The sequence below is a fragment of the Protopterus annectens genome, chromosome 1.part1, assembly GCF_019279795.1.
Source record: "Protopterus annectens isolate FY-2018-M chromosome 1.part1, PAN1.0, whole genome shotgun sequence".
Lineage (NCBI taxonomy): Eukaryota > Metazoa > Chordata > Ceratodontiformes > Protopteridae > Protopterus > Protopterus annectens.
The window spans coordinates 528491283-528511446 of NC_056726.1; the positions used below are offsets into that span (position 1 = coordinate 528491283).

At 40.1% G+C, this 20164-nt stretch overlaps 1 protein-coding gene across 2 annotated transcripts in view; it reads right to left on the reverse strand.

Moving 5' to 3' along the window:
• EP300 (E1A binding protein p300) overlaps positions 1-20164 on the reverse strand; it is a 1713356-nt gene that overhangs the window by 58121 nt on the left and 1635071 nt on the right. For both annotated transcript variants that reach the window (XM_044076495.1, XM_044076487.1), the window contains exons 28-29: positions 7539-7703; positions 4371-4532 (exon numbers count right to left, since the gene is read on the reverse strand). In XM_044076495.1, the coding sequence (XP_043932430.1) occupies positions 4371-4532; positions 7539-7703 (327 nt within the window). The remainder of the gene's footprint in view (positions 1-4370; positions 4533-7538; positions 7704-20164) is intronic.

Consider the following 20164-nt stretch of genomic DNA (forward strand, 5'->3'; position numbering starts at 1 on the left):
ATTTCCCTACAGAGTGCTCTTATCAGGAAAATGGGCGAGCAAATTAGCGTAACTAAGGGAATGATTTTTTTTATAGTTGATCTGAAGGAAATTTGTTTTTCACAATCTGAACTGCCTAGACGCAGTAAGGTCTTAAGTTAAATTCTGTTGGCTGTCAAAAAAAGCAATTATGGAAATCAAAATTTAAACCAACTATACTTGAAGCAATGAATATTATAACAAATGAGAACAAGAAGTGTGATCATTGGAAAGGGGTAGGAGTAAATTACATAGAAGTGGAAACTGTGGTAACAATACATAGAGGAAAAAAATGTTTCAGAGGAGGAATGAGATTTAAGAGAATACAAGAATTGAATAATGTAATGTAATGATTATAGGATAAATGTATGTGATGTACAATGTATGCAAATGTGAACTTAATATGATTTGATTACTGTTATAAAAATCTAAGTCTATGTCAGAAGTGATAACTTAAAGGTGTTTTTTTGCACACCATTGACTATGGTTACCTACTATCATGCAGACTCAGGAGGTCTTTCCTAACCATTGTTTTAAATGGTGTGGTGAAAAATGGTCAAGCAGCAAGCCAAACTACTGTGGACAAGCTATACTGTTAGGTGTTTGCATTATGGAAAGGGTCTCTTTCCTGGACTGCTGCTGACCTTGGAAGTGGTAACAGTTAACAGTACTGCACTTCATGGTTCTCCCTCTCTCTTGCTCTCTCACTGTTTATTCAGTTATAGCTGGCCTCCATTCTGCCACTGTTTATTCAGTTACAGCTGGCCTCCTTTCCATGTGTTAGATACTTGTTACATGGACTAATGCTCTTGTCTCACTTTAGTTCAACCAACACATCTGTAAGGAAGGGTTTGCAGAGCAAGAAGGCAACAGACAGAGAGAAAGCAGGCAAAATTATATCTGTGAACAATTTCAAACACTACAGGGAAAGCCTCCACAGCCATCAAAAAATGAATAAGAATACAAAAAAAACTAATCACAGCAATTGTTTTAGTAGCCACGTTTCCTTGAGCCAGACTTTCAAAAAGCATATGAAACAATCTGCCACATGCAGAGCCACATCCACTGCTAGGCAACTTAGGCAGTCACCTAGGACCCACTGACTTGGGGGAGGGAGTGGCACTGGCTGGGGGACTGCCACAAAAATCTACATTTCTTCTTTGAGAATGTACTCTGCATGTGTTACATGGTTTCTTTAAGGATGCACACCTTAATAGCATCTGTACACATCTTTAGTAAGAAGCATGCACATTTAAACTGAAATAAAGCAAGTGAATTTTAAGAAACGAGCATGGATTTGGAGATAAGCTGTTGCCATCTGGACGAAGAATGGGTCATTCATTAAATAGTAGGTTACTGGAAAACTGTGTGTGTGCGCATATAAAATGTCCCAGTTAGGGATAGCAGGTTGGTTAATTCATTCAGGCTCAAACCCTATACCCTCAATACAGGACTCTAGAGCCTGAATCCTTTACACCAACTGCCAAATTATCAGCATGCGCATTTCAAAGACTGTTGGCCTTCAGGGCATTTTCTAAGACTATCGGCCCTCAGGGCATTTTCAAAGACTAGTGGGCTTTTGCACATTTTTAAGGAATATTGAGTTCCAAGGGAAGAGACGTTTACTGTTGCTCATGCCAAGGGTTTTCAATGTGTATCTGTTCTGTTTAGCAAATGGTCAATAGTGTTTGTGCTATAAATTTTAAAAGCAGTGTTGGTAGTACCAACAGGTAGCATACTTGCCTTTGGTGCAGAAGGCTGTGGGTTGAGCTCCCACACCATATACATGGAGTGCTGATATTGCAGTGCCTCCTTTGTGGGGGGGAATGAGGGTGCTGCACTGCTGAGTGTGTCCTCCTTTGGATGGGATGCCTAAACTATGAACCTGTTGCCGGTTTGACAGCCGCTCCCTATTGCAATATTAACACTTTACCAATTTTTTTAATGTAACATGGGCAGTTTATTCTTCAAGAGCAACAGGCACTGAATTTGTACATGAAACACTGAAATGTAAAGTTGTTTGCCAATAGCAACCTCTTCATTAGTTACAGATTTTGTCAGTATGGAATTATTCGGATGATGTTTACTTCGACAAAGTTTGTGGATACTGATTGAGACAAGTGGAATGTAACAACAGAAGTTGGAGCGGCCTTTTGTGGTTGAAATGTTCTGTAATGGGTAGTTTTGTTCTTACAGGTTCATACGTTTTGTTTCATTGCTTACTGGAAAAATGTTCAAACCTACAAATTTAAAACACAATAACAAATGGAACTGTATTATACAAGGAATATAATGTAATCCAATCAAGATGTTGAATCAAAGAACACATGCATGGTCCAAAAAATGTGCGCAAGGGGCCTATGGTTTGAAAACAGCCCGAAAGTAAACAATCCACCACTGGTCAAATGTATTTTCTTTGAATATGGGTTTCAATGCAGTTTCAATGAATCAGAAATTCAAGGGCAAAGAAGCTTACTGTTCATGCAAAGTTAGTTTTCATTGCTAGACTTACTGTTTTGTTTAACAAATGTCTATCAGTGTTTACACTATAACATTTGAAATAAAAACTTTAAATATCTGTAATCACTGTAGAAGTAAATAAGAAAACAGTATGCACACTGACAGATTTGAAGAGCAAGTATAGTAACTGGGGAGAAATAGCAGAGTAATGGAACTCTGGAAAGCTGGGAGGGGGCGGATACACTACCCTGATTAGTTCCCTCAACTCCCTGTCAAAAACCAAAGCAATAAGGTGATGATCACTGTTCTATTAGTTATATCCCTCCATGGAACAAGGCAAACTATCACTACAATGTATGGATAAGATGACAGATACAGCGGTCATCACAATACTGATGTGCTATGACGATCCTTGACAGGACATGCCAAGCATGGTCACAGTAATGATGTGACCATGCTTGGCATATCCAGTCTCTTTAGGTGCAAGTTCAATGGCAGTCAGAAGAAATAAACACTGCTTGGACTGTTGAAAACTCCAAATTCAACAGAATATTTGCATTCATTATGTACAAAGTCTGTGAAATAAAGGACTTCCATAACCTTAACTAAACTCTGGATTTAAATTAAAAGGCATCTTAAAGCACAACAAACACTGTAACTTGTTAAAACTTCATAAGGGATGCTTTAATTTCGCGTTCCACTATCTGACATTGAACACTTTTTTCTAAAACACTGCTGCTGTTACTACATCTGTCAAAGGACAACATGGATTTAAAGAGAGCCAATGACGCATGACAAGTGATCCAACTCACCTACCAGGAGAAGGTGAACAATACAACCTGGTCATTTATAAAATAAAGATAAACTGACAAGAATGTTTAGGGCAGTTTAGTGAACCCTCCTGCTGAGGGAGGGGGGCTTGGAAATGGTCACCAGTGATTCTGAACATATCAACAAACTCTCAACTGTAAGCATTCAGAAAGTAAGTATAAGGCCTTTTTTATGAATGAAGACAACTGTGCCTTCTTGGGTGCTGACATTTCAGCAAAAAACTTGGATCTTAACCCAAAATTATCTTTTAGGGACTGGAAAACTTGTAAGATACTGTCCTTTTTTTCCTCTTCAGGCTGTTGCAGCCATGTGGGGATAAACAGGGGGGCCCACTGAAGTAATCAAAAGAGAGGGCACAGTTAAAACCCTATTAGAAGGGGGGGGCTTGTTTAGTGATCCGCTCGTGAAAAACAATTGCATAAGTAGAAGTTCTAAAGTTAAGTACATTGAGAAAATGAGTTCCTGGAAGAATCCATCAAAAAAGCTGTACAGTCAAGCTCTGTTCCTAAATGTGAGTTTCACCACTTTAGCAGGAAAAAATAAACGTTTAAAGTGCAACTTTACCAACAAATGGTAAACCCAAAGAGGTGGCCCCTTGTTGAAAAGCGCCCTTGACAGGTGGAATTCCACACTGATGACCAAATGAAACTGACAAGGAAATATGCAATGGTTATAATGAAGTAGAAAAACTGTGGCAAAAAGGGAAGAAGTTTTCTTAAACAAGAAACACAATGTTCTATACAAACTTAACACAAGTATGAAGACTATGAATGAAAATTTACTCCAAATTATATGTAATGTAACTCATAGAGCACAAAATATTCCCATATCTCACACTCAGGTTAGCATAATTTACTACTAAACATGATGTAAATGCATAGCTTTAACAGAAAGAAGTGAAATCAAAGCAATGCCATTATTTACTAACATGCTGTCACAGCCAGTACAATTTACAGACAATGCAGCAAGCATGAATTCATCTTAAAAAATAATTAATGCAGACAGAACTTTAACTTGAGTTTAGCTAGGATACTTGAAACCTATAGGAAAGAAATTATTACCTCCTTGTGCTTTTCCATGGTAGCATATAGCTTCTGGGAAAGGTCATTTGATACACTCGGCATTCCAGGCTTCTTTTTATTTCCTCGACTTAAGCTACTCTTGTTTTTGCTAGTTTTCTTATTGTTCTTCTTCTTTGCATTTTTGCTATCCCCTTTAATTGTCTGCAGGATTGAGATTAAAAAAAAAATAATTAATTGCAGATCTGTAGAAAACACTTATACTGATATATACTTGGCTCTGAACGGTGATGGGAAAGGAGGTGCTGCAAAAATGAATGTACACACCATCACTACCGATTCGAGCATCTCTTGCAGTTTATTTAGATTATTAAGTTTATTAATAAGACCCTGCAAGAGTATCATGTATGGCAGAAGCTAAACCAAGGCAAGACTCACATACAAGTGCAGCACGGCAAAGCTAGTTTGTAAGGCACAGTCTGTCTTGAGAAGGGCCCACATTTTCTAGTTTAACACAAAGCAAAAAGCCTGAGTCATGTCAAGTGAAACAATAGTGTGCTCTTCTATAATTACACCCAAAACAGAACCAGCCCGCAGTATGACATTCTATGTGGGGTTGACTCCCTGCAGGAGTGCTGGAGATGCAGTCTGAGGGAGAGAGAGAGAGGTGACACAGCTGAGCCTGATCTCCCCTTAGTGCTTGAGTTGGAGGCATATGCCAAGGGTGTAGACTCTGTTCTATACTTAAGGAAAACTGAAGAGTAGACAGAGGTACCAACTCACTAGTGGGGGGGGGGTGAGGTCTTCCAAGGTTTTCGTTAATTGTGGAAGAGATTCCACACCCCACTACAAACTTATCTGGTCTCAGTTGGCAAGCACAGGGGAAAATGACAAGGCCAAAAGGAATAACCCACTCCTGCAGTGTGACCGTGTGGGGAATTAATGTGGCCAATATGATCTGTGGATGGAGTGGGGGATTAAAAGTGAAAAATAGCAGAAAATGAAGACCAGTGAAACACGGTACACATACAAAACAATGGAAAATGCAGGTCAGTGACTAAAGTGAGTACTGCTGAACTGTTTTTCCCCACTTAGTTGTTTCCACTGCTGGAATGGAACATCACAGATAATAACTAGGTTGAAGACTGGGTTTGTTTGGAATATAACCGACATGTCATACAGAACGTGTAACCTGGTACTGACATTCAAGGTACAGTGCTTAAAGTTGCAAAACATGCCCAAACCATCTCTTCAGCAAATGGGAGTGAAGTTCACTTCAACCAGAAAACTGGCAAATGTTGTGGTACAGTGCATCTAGACAATGCCCTTTAAGTTTCAGTACCAACACATTAATGCTCTGCGGCTTATGTTAGTCTAAACAGATAGCTTATCAAACCCTAAGAAAGATAACCCGGTCAAAAATAATGGCACAAAAGTAGTTCACCACCCAAAACCCAATAAGGCACAATGTACCATGTAGAGATCTTGTATGGAAACAACTTCTCCAGCATGGCCACCATCTAACAACCAAATAGCCTAGATGACAAAAATGCCACCTCCTTTGATTTTAAGCGGTCAGTGATTGTTGATATTGTTTTGCACACCTTTTGCATCATCACACACAGTGCTTTCAGTATTATGATGCATTCATCTTTAGTACTGGAATGCACAGATAGACTAATGGATAACCACTACATGTGTGGGCATCTGTTCATTTAAGTCTATTGATGCAACTCAACATTAACTCTAGGGTGACATCACCAAAGAATACAGTAAATTTATCTGGATTTTGACATAAAACAAATAACAAGCTTTTTATTTAAAAAAATGGCCCAAATACTTAAGGAAGGACACAGAGAAATGCATCCTGGCACTTAAGTCTCAAGATACTACAACGTACGCAGAAACATCACAAGTCATTTTATACAGTCCTTTTGATACTTCCCCTCAAAAAAGGAGAAATGTTCACTTTGAAATGCAAGAACAGTTATGCAGCTGGATTAAAAAATCCCCTCACAGATGCAACTTATTTCTTCACAGATTAACACACACATTTCGTAATGGTTTTGTTACTTTTCCTTCTAATAAGAGGAAAAAGTCAAGATCTAACAATGTTTGTTAGGTCTTCAGTCTTGAAGCAGACCATGCAAGCCACTTCAAGATAAAAACAGAGCTACATGGCCTTGATCTCCTTATGAGAAACAGAAGACTCCACAGACAGTGAAACGAACAAGGGATACAATGCTGTCATAGTAAGTGGATGATTTAAAGCAGAAATGGGCAAGGGTAAATGTTGCATTTTTTTTCTTCTAAAAATGACAAAAAATAAGTATAAGATTAATTAACCCGATCACCAATACCTTAATCCAACATATAAAACTGTCTCCTAGAAGAAGCTTAAAAGCACAGAAGTAAATGCAGGCTACACTACCGAAAGTAGTGTTATGAATGACAATGTACATGGTTTAGTATCAAAGAATGAAGACTCCTGTAAGGATAGTACATGTAGTCATATGCTAAACATTGATATAATGAAGATTAATACCAGTGAAAAGAAACAACATGCCATCTCTATTGTACTAAAAATGCAGTTAACTGGTACAGCAAGTAAACAATTTCAGTAAAACAAATTTTCATTTTAGAATAACAACTTCATCTTGTTTACAAGGCATGTGACAGAACATGGTTTCCATGCAACACAGTCTGCCCAAAAATAATGAGCTAAAATGGCCCCCACTGAAAAATAAATTGCAGGAATACCCCCGCCCTCAAACAGTCATGTTTCAGAAAGGACTGTGCCCATCCTTGCTTTTCCACTTTTTTATGTTCTGTTAACTCCAAGATCATACAATCTCAAAACAGAAAATTAAGTACTCCCTTACTAATTAACAGAAGCATGGAAGGTGCAGCTCCTCACCTCAAATAAACTAAAAGTACCCAAGATAGATCTGGTAAATTGCCATTTCACTTAGCAATGCTCAGGACTTAAAAAGTGAGCACAGATGAGGTTCATTTTCATGTCATGCAACCTTTCAGCTCTGCTGACTTGCAAAGCATTCAAAAAGTATATCAATATTACAGAAAATGTTTTGCTTAGTACCTACATTATGAAACATGCTAAAGAATAAAAATGCACATTTTAATAAAAAAGGTTTTGAAATACCATTCTCAGTACAGTTTACATTTAATCTCTACCAGGCATGTCCTTACATCAGTGGTCTCGCTTCCTGTGTTTTCCTCCCTCTTTCTTTCTTCCTCTTCCTGTTCCAGTTCTTTAATGCTTTCCTCCAAGACATTAGGCCAGAAATCTCCTTCAAAATATGGAAGTTCCTTAGCGCTTGTCAGACGATCTTCTGTTGCTTGTTTGAAGATATCCTGCAAAGAATAGGTTCACTTCTTGTCAGGTTCAGAAAAATGGTAAACCAGTATATTTTTGATTCATAGACAAAACTACGATGGATAAAAAGGTTGATGCAAATGGAAAAATAAATGAAAAAGTAATGAGAAAAACAAGAAAACAAAAAAAATATTACAACCCATGTTTTGCGCAAACAAGCATAAAGCAACGCAAATTCAAAGTAAAATCCCTTTGGAAAACGTATGAGATCTTAAAAGTACAGTTGTGTACACTTACCATAAATGTAGATGTTGGAGTGTATTCACTGTTGCAGTCATCACACTTGGGTTATCTTGTCAGGGGTAGCCCTGTCGGTCCGAATACCAGAGGCTTCGTATTTCTGCGTAGGTTGCTGTCACTCCAGGATTGATGTCAGGTCAACAGTGGTATAAAATCAGGCAGCCGACGCCATTACATCAGTCTTTCTTGCCGAGGAGCCCGAAGCAGATCGCATGAGTGCCAGTCGGCCGCTACTTGAGTTTTCATTTCCGAATTGAAGTTGAAGTCTTCTAAAGCTAAGTACCCCGTTGGGGATCCTTTTTTCTTGCTCTAACCGATGTCAGAAAAAGTTAATTATCTCACCTGTGGAAAATAAATACCACACCGAGACTTCCATTCTTACTGCGTCACCTGTTTAGGCCCAGGCCACGATGTGCCTCGCTGTCGCTTTTGTACTTTAACGCAAGAACTATATGTCGTCGGGCCCTTATTGTAACTAAATATTTTCGCTCTCAGTCCTTGTATTCCGACATGGCTTCGGTAAGTTATCTGACTACTGATCTTCCGAAAAAATGTAAGGATAAAGACAGACTGTACAGGTCCAAAACTGCCACAGGCTGCTACAGAGACCCATTTGGAGTCCGGCATGCCGCGAGACTCTTCTTCAACTAAGGATCCTGCGGATGTCTCTACCTTGGATGGGTCCGGAGTCGCTGAGCAGGCACCGGTTTCAGAGAAAGTTCTTCGCACTACCAATACGCGACACAAATCAACGACTTCTTCTGTGTCTTCAGTTCTAACACTACAGAGTTTCTAAGGCCCAGGGTATGAACTATGCCTAACAAAACGACGACCCAAGCTCAGGCACCTGCCGACTGAGGGTTACCCCTGGCAGGATAACCCAAGTGTGATGACTGCAACAGTGAAACACGAAGATCATCAGTACTATCAGATAACGTAAAAATTTAGCACGTGTACATAATTTGGCAAATGGTTAGAAATAAAGAGGAAGAACAGTTATTAGTAGGAAATGTTATCAGTCTAGACAGAAGCAGTTTGTGGTGTAAGCACTGTAGTTCTGAAGATCCCATTTTTGTAAAGAGGATGAATATTGTCCAAAGAATTAAAAGCTGTCATACATGAACAGCCTGTGAAAACGGTGTCTCTCTGGAAATAACAGAAGGGATACAGAACAGACTCAAACACAAAATATCTGAGAAAGGCAATATTTAATACGTCTTTCAAGAAAGAAAAAACAAGAGATGGAAACCTGATTGATGGGAATTCAAGTTCAGGTACAAAGCATTGTTTTAAACACAGCAGAATGACGATACATAAACAGAGGAAATCAGTACAAGAATAACATGAAAAAAAGAACCTTTTCTCCATAAGGATTAGGGTGGCCAAAATTTAGAACTGTTTTCCTGACACGGATGCAAAGGAAAAACGTGAGTTAATGACAACACATCACAGACTATGCCACTTAACTTAAAATACGAGATGTCCAGACTCATCCTTGTTTATACATCTGGCTATACTTACACATGTACTGCTTAAATTAAACGAGAGGAGACTAAACCATGACTGTTTATACATCTAGACATACTTGCACTTGTTGTGTCTTTCGGCTTATCCCGGTTAGGGGTCACCACAGCGGAACTCTGGTCTGCTAATGTTTGGTACTGGATTTTTACGTGTCGAGTTACCAGCCCTGACGCCCAACCTTCAACGAAGGCACGCTCATTCACGCATGCCTCCACACAGAAGACGCTCTAGCTGAGAATTGAACGGGACAACGTCTTGCTGTGAGGCAACAACGCTACCGCAGCACCACTACCGCAGGGATATCTAGACATACTTGCACTACTTATGTAAAAAATACAACTGTGTGAATCAGGTAGTCCCCACCGTAACAGAAACAGGCAAGCAAAAACTGAGGGTAATGCTACTCAATGCTAGAAGTCTAAATCTCAAAATGCACTCACTGGAGGCACTCCTTAAAATGGAGAACATCGATATCTGTGCAGTGACTGAGAACTGGTTCAAGGCTCTAGACAGCACCCCTGCATTATCAGGCTATAACTCGTACCACACTTTTTGGCCATCTAACCTGGATCAGAACACCAAAGGCGAAGGTGTGTCCATATTCATTAAGGATATCCACACTTCCAGGCTAATTGCGCAGCATAATGCATCCAAGGTTATCCAAGTGCAACTAACTCTGGGCAAAACTGCAATCCAAATTGTAGCTTGCTACAGATCTCTCATCATGCCCCAGCATTCCGACTCTTCTTTTCTTGATATACTGGAAAATATTACGGTTCAGATCAAACAAAAGCAAAAAAGCAGCAACAAACCAATAATCCACAGAAAAGCAGATGCAGGCCAAAGGACTGGGGTAGTTGAAATCTCCCATTATTAGGGTGTTTGGTTGAACCTTAATATTTATAATCCACAGAAAAGCAGATGCAGGCCAATGGACACCACAAAGAAGAAGCGATAAATCCACTTTATTTATACAGCAGTAAAATTCGTCTCTGAAACAAACTAGGGACTTCATCAGACAAATAAAAAATGTTCCAACAGCTTTTTAAATCTTGTAACCTGAAGTGCATGTGTAGTGACATCACAAACCACACTTCTAAACTCAACTAAACCACACTCCTGGGTTCCTGACATATATACAGCCTTGCTTAAGAGAAAAAAATACCCGAATGAATGTGTTGCATATAAAATGCAGTATATAAGATACCATATCAAACTTTTTAAAATTGTAAACAAATATAAATACTAAATAGCCACTGTTAAAATACATATCTAATAGACATAAATAAGTGAATAAAAGCCAAAAAGCATGTTTTTTTCTGTTAACAACCTAGTACAAAATACTTGTAAAATCAAGTATTTACATAAAATAACTTGTGTATATAAAAAAAGTGTATAAAAAATCAGGTGTCATCTATTCAAGGCTTTTAATTTTAATACACTTGAAATAGAAACAGCCTCATTCAACCCAGGTCAAACCTTGGCATTTAAGTGCAACTGCCATTCAGTTCTTGTCTTTCAAGTAGCAGTGGCCATGTACTCCCCCCCTGTTGTTCAAATCTACACTGTCCAACACTATAAATCTAAAATTGTGTCCACTGTTTTCTTTAACATGTTTTGCCAAGGAATTGAACTCACATTCATCATATTTTGCATTTATATTTGTTTACAATACAATTTTAAAATGTTTGATATGGTATCTTACATACTGCATTTTATACTCAAGTAGGGTTGCCACCTTTCGTTGTGGCTAAAACCGGCGTAAAGCCACACCCCTCGCATCACAAGTAACCCCACCCACCCCATCTCTTCTCCCACCAATATTTCGCCCATTCTGTGATGTCATGATATCACACGGCAGGGAACGCCCTCTTTTTCAGTTTTTGCTGCCTGTTTTCGGCTGATTTACTATGCTTTTCTGCAAAAAAGCATAGAAAATCAGCCAATTTACAAACTCCGATAGTCTGTTTCCTTTTTTTGAAACAGAATACCGGAGTTTGTACAGTGCTTTCCAGACTACTGGAGAATCAGTTTGATTTCCATCCGGATAGTCCGGAAAAAAAAACGGAAAGATGGCAACCCTATACTCGAGTCATTCATTCAGGTATTTTTTTCTCTTAAGCAAGGCTGTATATATGTCATGAACCAGGGGTGTGGTTTAGTTGAGTTTAGAGGTATGGTCTGTGATGTCACTACACATGCACTTCAGGTCACAAGATTTAAAAAGCTGTTGGAACATTTTTTATTTCTCTGATGAAGTTCCTAGTTTGTTTCAGGGACGAAAGCGCTAACATTTTACTGCCGTATAAATAAAGTGGATTTATCACTTCTTCTTTGTGGAGTCCTTTGGCCTGCATCTGCTTTTCTGTGGATTATAAATATTAAGGTTCAACCAAACACCCTAACAATGGGAGACTTCAACTACCCCATCATTAACTGGGAAAACTACTCATGTACCAACTCCTTCGCTCAACGCTTTCAGGAATTCATAAATTCCAATGCCCTGGATCAACTTATCCACACCCCCACCGGGGGCAACAATATCCTAGACCTAGTCATTACCAACATGAGTGACCCGTGTTCCACACCTGAAGTCAATTCCTCGTTGGTCAGATCCGACCATAAGCTAATCACCATAGATATCCGCATCCCGCCCCCCCACCCACCATTAAGGAAACCACTGTAAAAAATTTCTCCAAAGCCAACTTCATGCATAAGACAGAAGTGGCGAACTTCATGACACCCATGCAGATGGACAATATAGTTACAACTGCTGAATCCTACACAACTGCACTCTATAAGCACTTACACAAGTGCATGGATCATACTATCCCAAACAGAACCAAGACACTATCCTCAAAAAAAAGGAAGCCAATCTGTTGGTCCCCTGCCACAAACAAACTCTACAACAGAAGGAAGAAACTGTTGCAAAAGAGAGTAAAATTCCATGAGTGGAGGAGCACCCTGGTCAGCCTCAGTAAGAAGCTGAGATCCCTTATAAGACCCTCCAAAGCTAGCGACAAAAACAAAACCACCACTGATTCTAAGGGCAACCACAAAGCATTCTAATGCTATGTCAAGAATCTCAATGGCAACACCCAGATCTGCTCTGAGTTACAGCACAATGGCACAAAAAATTACAGCACCAACTGATACTGCCAACATCCTGGCATATAGGTTCAGTGCTAAATTTACCCCCCTCTCACCCTCTAAAGGACCCATATCTATAAAGGAAGAATGCAGAGTCCCTGTAATCACATCTATGCAGGTAAAAGCTGCACTCTCCAAAACCAAAAACACAGCATCCATGGGACTGGGCAACATCCCAGGCTGAGTTTTACACGAACTTCAGAACGAACTGGCTCCCCACCTAAGCAGCATGTTCAATCACAGTCTCATGTCAGGCTTTGTGCCCACCGAATGGAGCACAGCAACAGTTATCCCACTCCACAAAGTGGGAGCCACCACTGATCCTGGGAAATATCACCATATTAGCCTGACGAGCCTGGTGTGCAAGGCCATGGAACGTATCATCATGGAACTCAGAAACAAAGACATTGGTAACTTCCAAACTCTGGACCCTACCCAGTTCGGATTTATGAAAGGCAGATCATGCCTTCTGAACCTGATAGACTTCTTTGAGGCAATCACCAAAGCCGTAGACGAGGTAAGGTGGTTGACTCCGCCAAGGCTTTCAACACCATCCCCCACTCTGGAATTCTAGCTAAACTCATTAAACTAGGTATATATCCCTACATCACGAGATGGGTTGCCAACTGGCTCAGTGACAGAACCCACACTGTAAAAGTTGCAGACTCCAAATCTTAGACTTCAAACCAGTGACAAGTGGAGTACCACAGGGTTCATTCCTGGGACTTCTCCTGTTTGGTATCTACTTCTCTGAAGTACAGGCCAACACAGAAGGTCTCTGGCTAACGAAGTTCGCAGATGACTGCAAACTAGGAGCCATAGTCGAGTCCGCAAATGATGAGGACATGCTACAGAAGGGCCTCACTGAGACAGATGCCTGGTGGCAGAGGCATAGCCTCAAGCTCAATGCCAAAAAGTGCATTGTCATCCCCTTTGGTAAAAACTCTGTACCCATGAACTACCACATAAACGGCAGTCTACTTAATGCCGAATGTGTGATAAGAAACCTTGAGACCCAGGTGGACAGTAGTCTCTCCCTTGATAATCACATCGCCACAGTAGTCAAGAAATCCGTCTACGTGGCACACCTCATCACAAAAGGGTTCTCATCCAAGAAAAGAGAGGTCATTGTTCCCCTCTACTCAGCACTCATTAGACCCATTATAGAGTACAACACCCCTTCGGGAATGTACCTCAAAAGACATCTGCAGCAGCTGGAAAGGCCACAGAAATACCTCACAAAGAGGATTACTGGCCTCAAACGGATGCCCTACACTGACCATCTCAAAAAACTCCAGCTTAACTCTGTAGCATATCGCCTACTCCGAGATGATCTCTGCCTAACATATAAAGCTATGTTAAACCCAGAGCTGTTAGACATGCTACACCTAAAGAAATCCCAATCCCTCCGAGCGACACGCTCTAGGGATCTAAACCTTGTCACCACAATAAAAGGGACATGCTGGGGGGATAGAGTCCTGTCCCAGAGACTTCCTACACTCTGGAACAAGCTACCCATCTATGTCAAGCAAAGTTCCTCATTAGCACTCTTCAAGAAAAATCTTGATGATTGGATGGGAAATAGGAAATACACCCCGGGGATCACAGGAAATTAACTTTCTTGGGTGGCGTAAGCCAGAGAACCTTGTTGGCTAGGCTTACTTAGGTCCTTGGGCCGATAGCCTAGTACCTACCTATGAACAAAAGTGTACTTTTTCAGGAGTGAGTAGGAAGCAATGCCTGGTACTTAACAGTCACACAGTAAGTAAATGAAGGCTGAAGGAATTAAACCCTAGACTACAGGAAGCTATTCAACAACAGCTCACAGTCTTAATCCTCTGTGCCAGCTGCCAATGTTTGTAACTACCCTCCTCCTCTGGATAAGGAGGGCACATATGGCCAGCCCCAATTCTCAAAGTTCTGCCTCCACAGATAAGTCATTGGTACCTGAAAGACAAAAATATTACACAAACAAAAGTCTTCTATACCTGCAGGTCAGTTGACTCTCAAAGTGCATGCAAGTACAGTCTGATAACATGGGATGGAAGGAGAGCAAGCACCAACAACAGAAGGTTCTCTCAATGTCAGTTGATAAGCTGAGTATGCACATTTTACTTTGGAGGAGCCCCATGTAGTCAGTACCAGCCAAAATGAATCCCACGCAGTAGAGGCACAAGATCTGATAGACAGGAATCAAAGTCAATGTAATAAGCCAAATGTAGCAGTGAAGTGATGACAGGAATCTATGGGTCCTTTAGTGGCCAGACAACAATGCACACACTAGTGGCACAATGGTGTAAAACACAGTGTAGATGACAATCCATCGACAGATGGAGGGCATCATCAAATCATCAAGATCATACGGAGCTTACTGAAAAAAATCCTCATTTTGGCTTGGGTGGGGAACAAGAACATTTCTCCTTATAAGTATACTGACCCTGGAGATTACTGTAATACTGGGGTTGCAGGGGGCTTGGTGTAGTGATGCAGATCAACACATATGCTCACACATCCACCCACCAACAAAAACGAAAGAAACATTTTCTACATATTTGCCCAAATCAACTTGAAAATCGCGGTCACAATTACAAGCCGCTCAGGCAAATTCATTTTAAATGAGCATCATAGGTCCAGAGTGCATCTGCCAGTCCACCCTTTACTCTTCCTGACTTCAGAAAAGGGAGACAAACATATGATTTCTTTTTTTCAGGTCATCTACCCTTCTTCATAGCCTAAGCTAATGTTGTATATCCATGTTATGAATGGCTTTCTACACTCATGGAAATCTGTCTTATTTGGAAGAAAACAAGTAAATGAATGGACTTAACAGACAGATCTGGATGGAGGACAGGCCTATGGGAACCTGACCCAGACAAGAGACGCAGCAAGATTTTCCCCAAACAACCTGCACCTATAGAAGTAAAATTGTATGTCTAACAAACCTGCAGATATAAAGGAGAGACAGAAGCCTGTTAATGCCAACATTCAAATCTCAAGGAGGACAGGGGTTCTTCAAAGGCCAGAGATGGAGGCACATGTTTTCTCAGGAGGCTTTGTTTGACGACTACTGAAAACCACTTGGGAAAATATTAAAAAGTTGGTTCTGACTATGATGCAAGTGATCTGGGTTTGATTAGCAGCTTGGGCATCTGAGGCACTGATAGGGGAGGACTGAAGGGCTTGTCCTGGGAAGGGAGGAGAGGTGTGTATAATGGGCACACAACATGGTTACATTTCCCCTCAAAAGTGCCTCCAGGAGGTGGGTGTGAACTGCTTGCAGACATGAGGATGTAAACTGGTTCTTGTCACATGCACCAGGGTTAGACTTGTGACTCACCCCAGTAGCGAGCATATCATCAAGGGGGTGAAGCATCATTGTGGTATACCAGCTCACTTCTGTGTAACATAGCCCACAACTTGCCTTCTGACAATGTATAAACTACATACTGGAATTGATGCAAACAGATTTTTTAGTTATTTAGAAGAAAACTCAATCATGGCAATAGAACAGAAGGGTAACTAAAGAAAGTCATATGGAATAAAGGATCATTTGTTGTTAATGTCATAAAGGAGAACTGTAAAAAGGAGAAGAACCTAAGTATGGCATGGCTAGATTACAAAAAAGTATTTGAAAGCATCCTACATTCATGAATAAGAGTGCTTACAGCTGTACAAGATACACCTTACTTTGATCAATTACATTACAGTAACCACAGAACAGTGGCAAACCACTTTGCAGCTAAGCCATGATGAAGGACAAATCATCATCGCAGAGATAAAAATTAAAAGGGGGATACTTCAGGGTGACTGCCACCGCTGCTCTTTGGCCTTGCCCTTAACCAATTAAGCTGTTTACTTAACTGATTAGGTCATTGGTTACAATTTGGCTCCCAGAAAACAACCAAGTGTAGAGACTTTTCTTTTTGTGGTTGACTTAAAACTGTATCAGATGAGCTGAAATCACAACAGCAAGTGGTTAAACGTTTTCAGATGATACAAGAATGTCCATTTGGTCTTGATAAATGTACAAAAGCAACATTTAAAACGGGAAAGCTGCAGCGCTAAGAAAACATCAGTATGAGATAGGAATGTGATATAAAGGAACTTGAGTAGGAGGCTGTATAAATATTTGGGAAATGATGGAAGTATCAACAATACAACATGAACTATGAACAAAACTCAGTAAGGAATATTTTAGAAGACTAAAATTAATACTGAAAACAACCATGACAACTAAGTCCAAGTTGTAAACCAATTTGGTCTTCCTGTTCTAATTTGCAGTTTTGGGGTGACTGATTGGCCCCAAAAGGTACTGGATCAGTTGGACAGGAAAACAAGAAAAATGCTTCACACTTATCAAATGATATATAAAAGTGAGTGCATACCAAGATTACACATTCCTCATTCTGAAGTTGCAGACCTCCTCGAAATTGATTATATGTACAGATCTGCAACCGTAGGACTTCATACATATTTGCTGACTTCACCAGATCCAAACATAGTGAAAGCTTTAAAATGTGAGTAGTAGTCTAAGATGCCTTCCCTGCATAGTTTAGCAGAAGCATATTGGTGTCAAATGGAAATGGAAATCAGACCATAAGAAGACAAAAATCAAGCAGCACCTGAACGTGCCAAAAAACAGATCAGGAGAAGGATCAGATGAGAAGTCAAGAAATGTGGAAAAGGCATAAATACAGTTGCAAGTACAGAAAACTTCTGGAACCACCTTGTGTCGATCAGGGTCTGATGCAGGAATAGTTAAGGATAGGTGAATTTAAACCAAAACATAAGGTTAATACTGGCGGCCAAGGACAGTGGACTATGTACACATTGGTTTACAAAGTCCACTGAACATGTGGGAGAAACAGGCAAATGCAGGTCCTGTAAAACAAAACTGGAAACAGTTGCACATCCTGTTGCTGGGTGTGATACCCTAATGGCAGAAGGCCTGTATAGTGAAAGGTACAATAATGCGGCAAGACTGTTGTATTAGGGACTGTGCAAACATTACAGTATTGAAGTAGCTGAGAAGCAATGGAAACACGAGCCACAGTTCATCATAGATAAGTTTCTATTACATGGGATCACCCATTACCAACAGCTAAAAAAACAGACATAGTAGTCCATGAAGACAAAAGTAGCACTTATCATTGAAATTTCTACACCCAGTGATTACAGTGCCTTATATACAGACAGACGCAAAGTAATAAAATACCAGGATTTGCAGCAGAAACGAGGGCACTGTGTAATGACACCCAGGCAGTTCCAATAGTAACAGGAACAATGGGACTCACAAAAAAGAATTTGCAGTTGTAATGCTACTGATACATTAACTCTATATGAATTACAGGAGGAGCCAATTCTGGACACATTGCGGGTGCTGAGAAGAGCACTTTTGGTTATCAAAGCCTGAAACAATACTAATTTCATGAACTTTAATCATACTTTTACCTAGGAATGGGGTTAATTCCCTTCATGGTACTAGAAACCCAAAAAACTTGGAGAAATTAAACAGAGGCTGATATGATTTTTATAACAAATGCATGGCTTGACAAAACCTTTGATGTGACACTTGTATCTGATGTGACACTTGCATCAGAAGACCAGGTTTCTTCATGATTCGGTACCATAACCCTGGATAAAGCCAGGTGTGGTGGCTGTCATGATTCAGTACCATAACCCTGGACAAAGCCAGGTGTGGTGGCTGCAATTTTTCACAGTATGTCCATTAACCTGAAACAGGTAATGGCTACCGTTAACAATACTTTTACATCTGCTATGACTGCAGAAGCTAAATGTAGATATCTCATCTACCATCCACCAAGCAATGCGAAGATGTTCCTTAAATAACTTCTTTGACCTCTTGATATTACATTCTTCAGTTAGCTGATTCTGGGTGACTTCAATATTAAAGAAAGAGTAGGTGACTTTTGTAAAATAATTCTTTTGCATTACTAAGGGATTCTGGCTTGCTCAGGTTGACACCTCTGCTACTCCTGTTTTTGGCACACACTGGTCCTGGTATTTTAGATCAGTGTAACAAACAGAGATATGGCTGTGGAACCTGTCCCTTGGTCTGAATATTTCTTGGCTCAGTTTTTTTTTTTTTTTAAACATATGTGGGCAGCTTTTCCTGACCTGGAAGTGGTTTAACGCAGGAACTTTAGTCTGCTCACTCCACTATGTCCTGTGCTTTGCTAATATTTAGAGGACTGCAGTGCTGCTGATGCAGAAGAGCTTGTGGCTATCAAAGGGCACTCATGGGGATTTCTGACATGCTGGTTCACAGTCATGTAATCTTTGGCTCAGTTCAAGTCAACTGGGCTATGGTTTGTCACAAACTTTACTAGCTAATAAGAGGAACAGGATGGAAGTTAGACCACAGGTGGCTTCACTCTCACCTTCTTGAGCGCAAGAAGAAAATCATTCTTTTTTTAACAGGTTAAGATCTTCTAGAAGATATCCATGGACTTTTCCATGGACTTTTCCTGTGAGATTTCCACAGCAGCAAACAGACCAGCTGATCTTTTAAAAGTGTCCATGAAACTATACAGTCCAGACTGCTTGGCCTCTTGGAATGTCTTAATATGATTACCTGGCTGATCAGATTTTTTTCTGCCAAGTTTGCCTCTATTAGATCAAGGTTTTCATACACCATGCCAAAAGGACAGATAAACTGTTCTTCAGAGGACAGACTGTCTTTATTTTGGTTTCTGCTTTAAAAACCCAATGCTGAAAATTTTTCTGTGTTTTTATGTTCTATGCACACTACTACCACTGACTTGGAACCTTGCGCTACTAGGCTAGTACCTGCCAGCTTTAGTTAGCTAAGCATTATCCTTTTCCAGACTGTCACTGCCTTATTGCAGGATAGGATATTCACATTCACACTAAAGGAAGTCTTGCTCACTCTTATAATGACAGAGACCGGTTTAGACTCCAATGACATGGATACGGACAACAGACCCATCTCTACCTTTCCTTTTGTAGGTACAATTCTGGAGAATATGGTTTATGCAAAAATGGATTCTTATTTGTGAGAAAACTGCATTTATAATCCATTCCTGAACGGCTTTCATTCAACACACAGCAATGAGACAGACCTCCTAAGGGCTTTTTTATTAAGTTCCTCATGGTATGAGGTACTTTTTGAGTTGCATTCTAAATTTGGAGTAAGTGTTGATCTCCTTTAGGTTAATAGTGAGAGTTTACCAGAGTAGATGCTTGAGAAGAGAATGCACGTGCAGTGCTGGGAAGTTTGGTTCCAAGGGTAATGAGCTAGTGTGGTTTGTGAGCAGTGTCTCAGGTTGTACGAGGAGTGTTTTTATGACATTTAGTTGCAATGGGAGTTAATGTCTAGTGTCAAGGTAGTTTTTAGTATTGGGATCACAATAGTAAGTTAGCTCTTTATTTTATGGATAGCCACGTGAATTTTAAAATGATATAGTGATGCTCAGACAGGGGTGAGTTTTTTACTGGATTGGCAGATGCTGCTAGAGATTTGCAACATGCTGTTTTTTTTTCT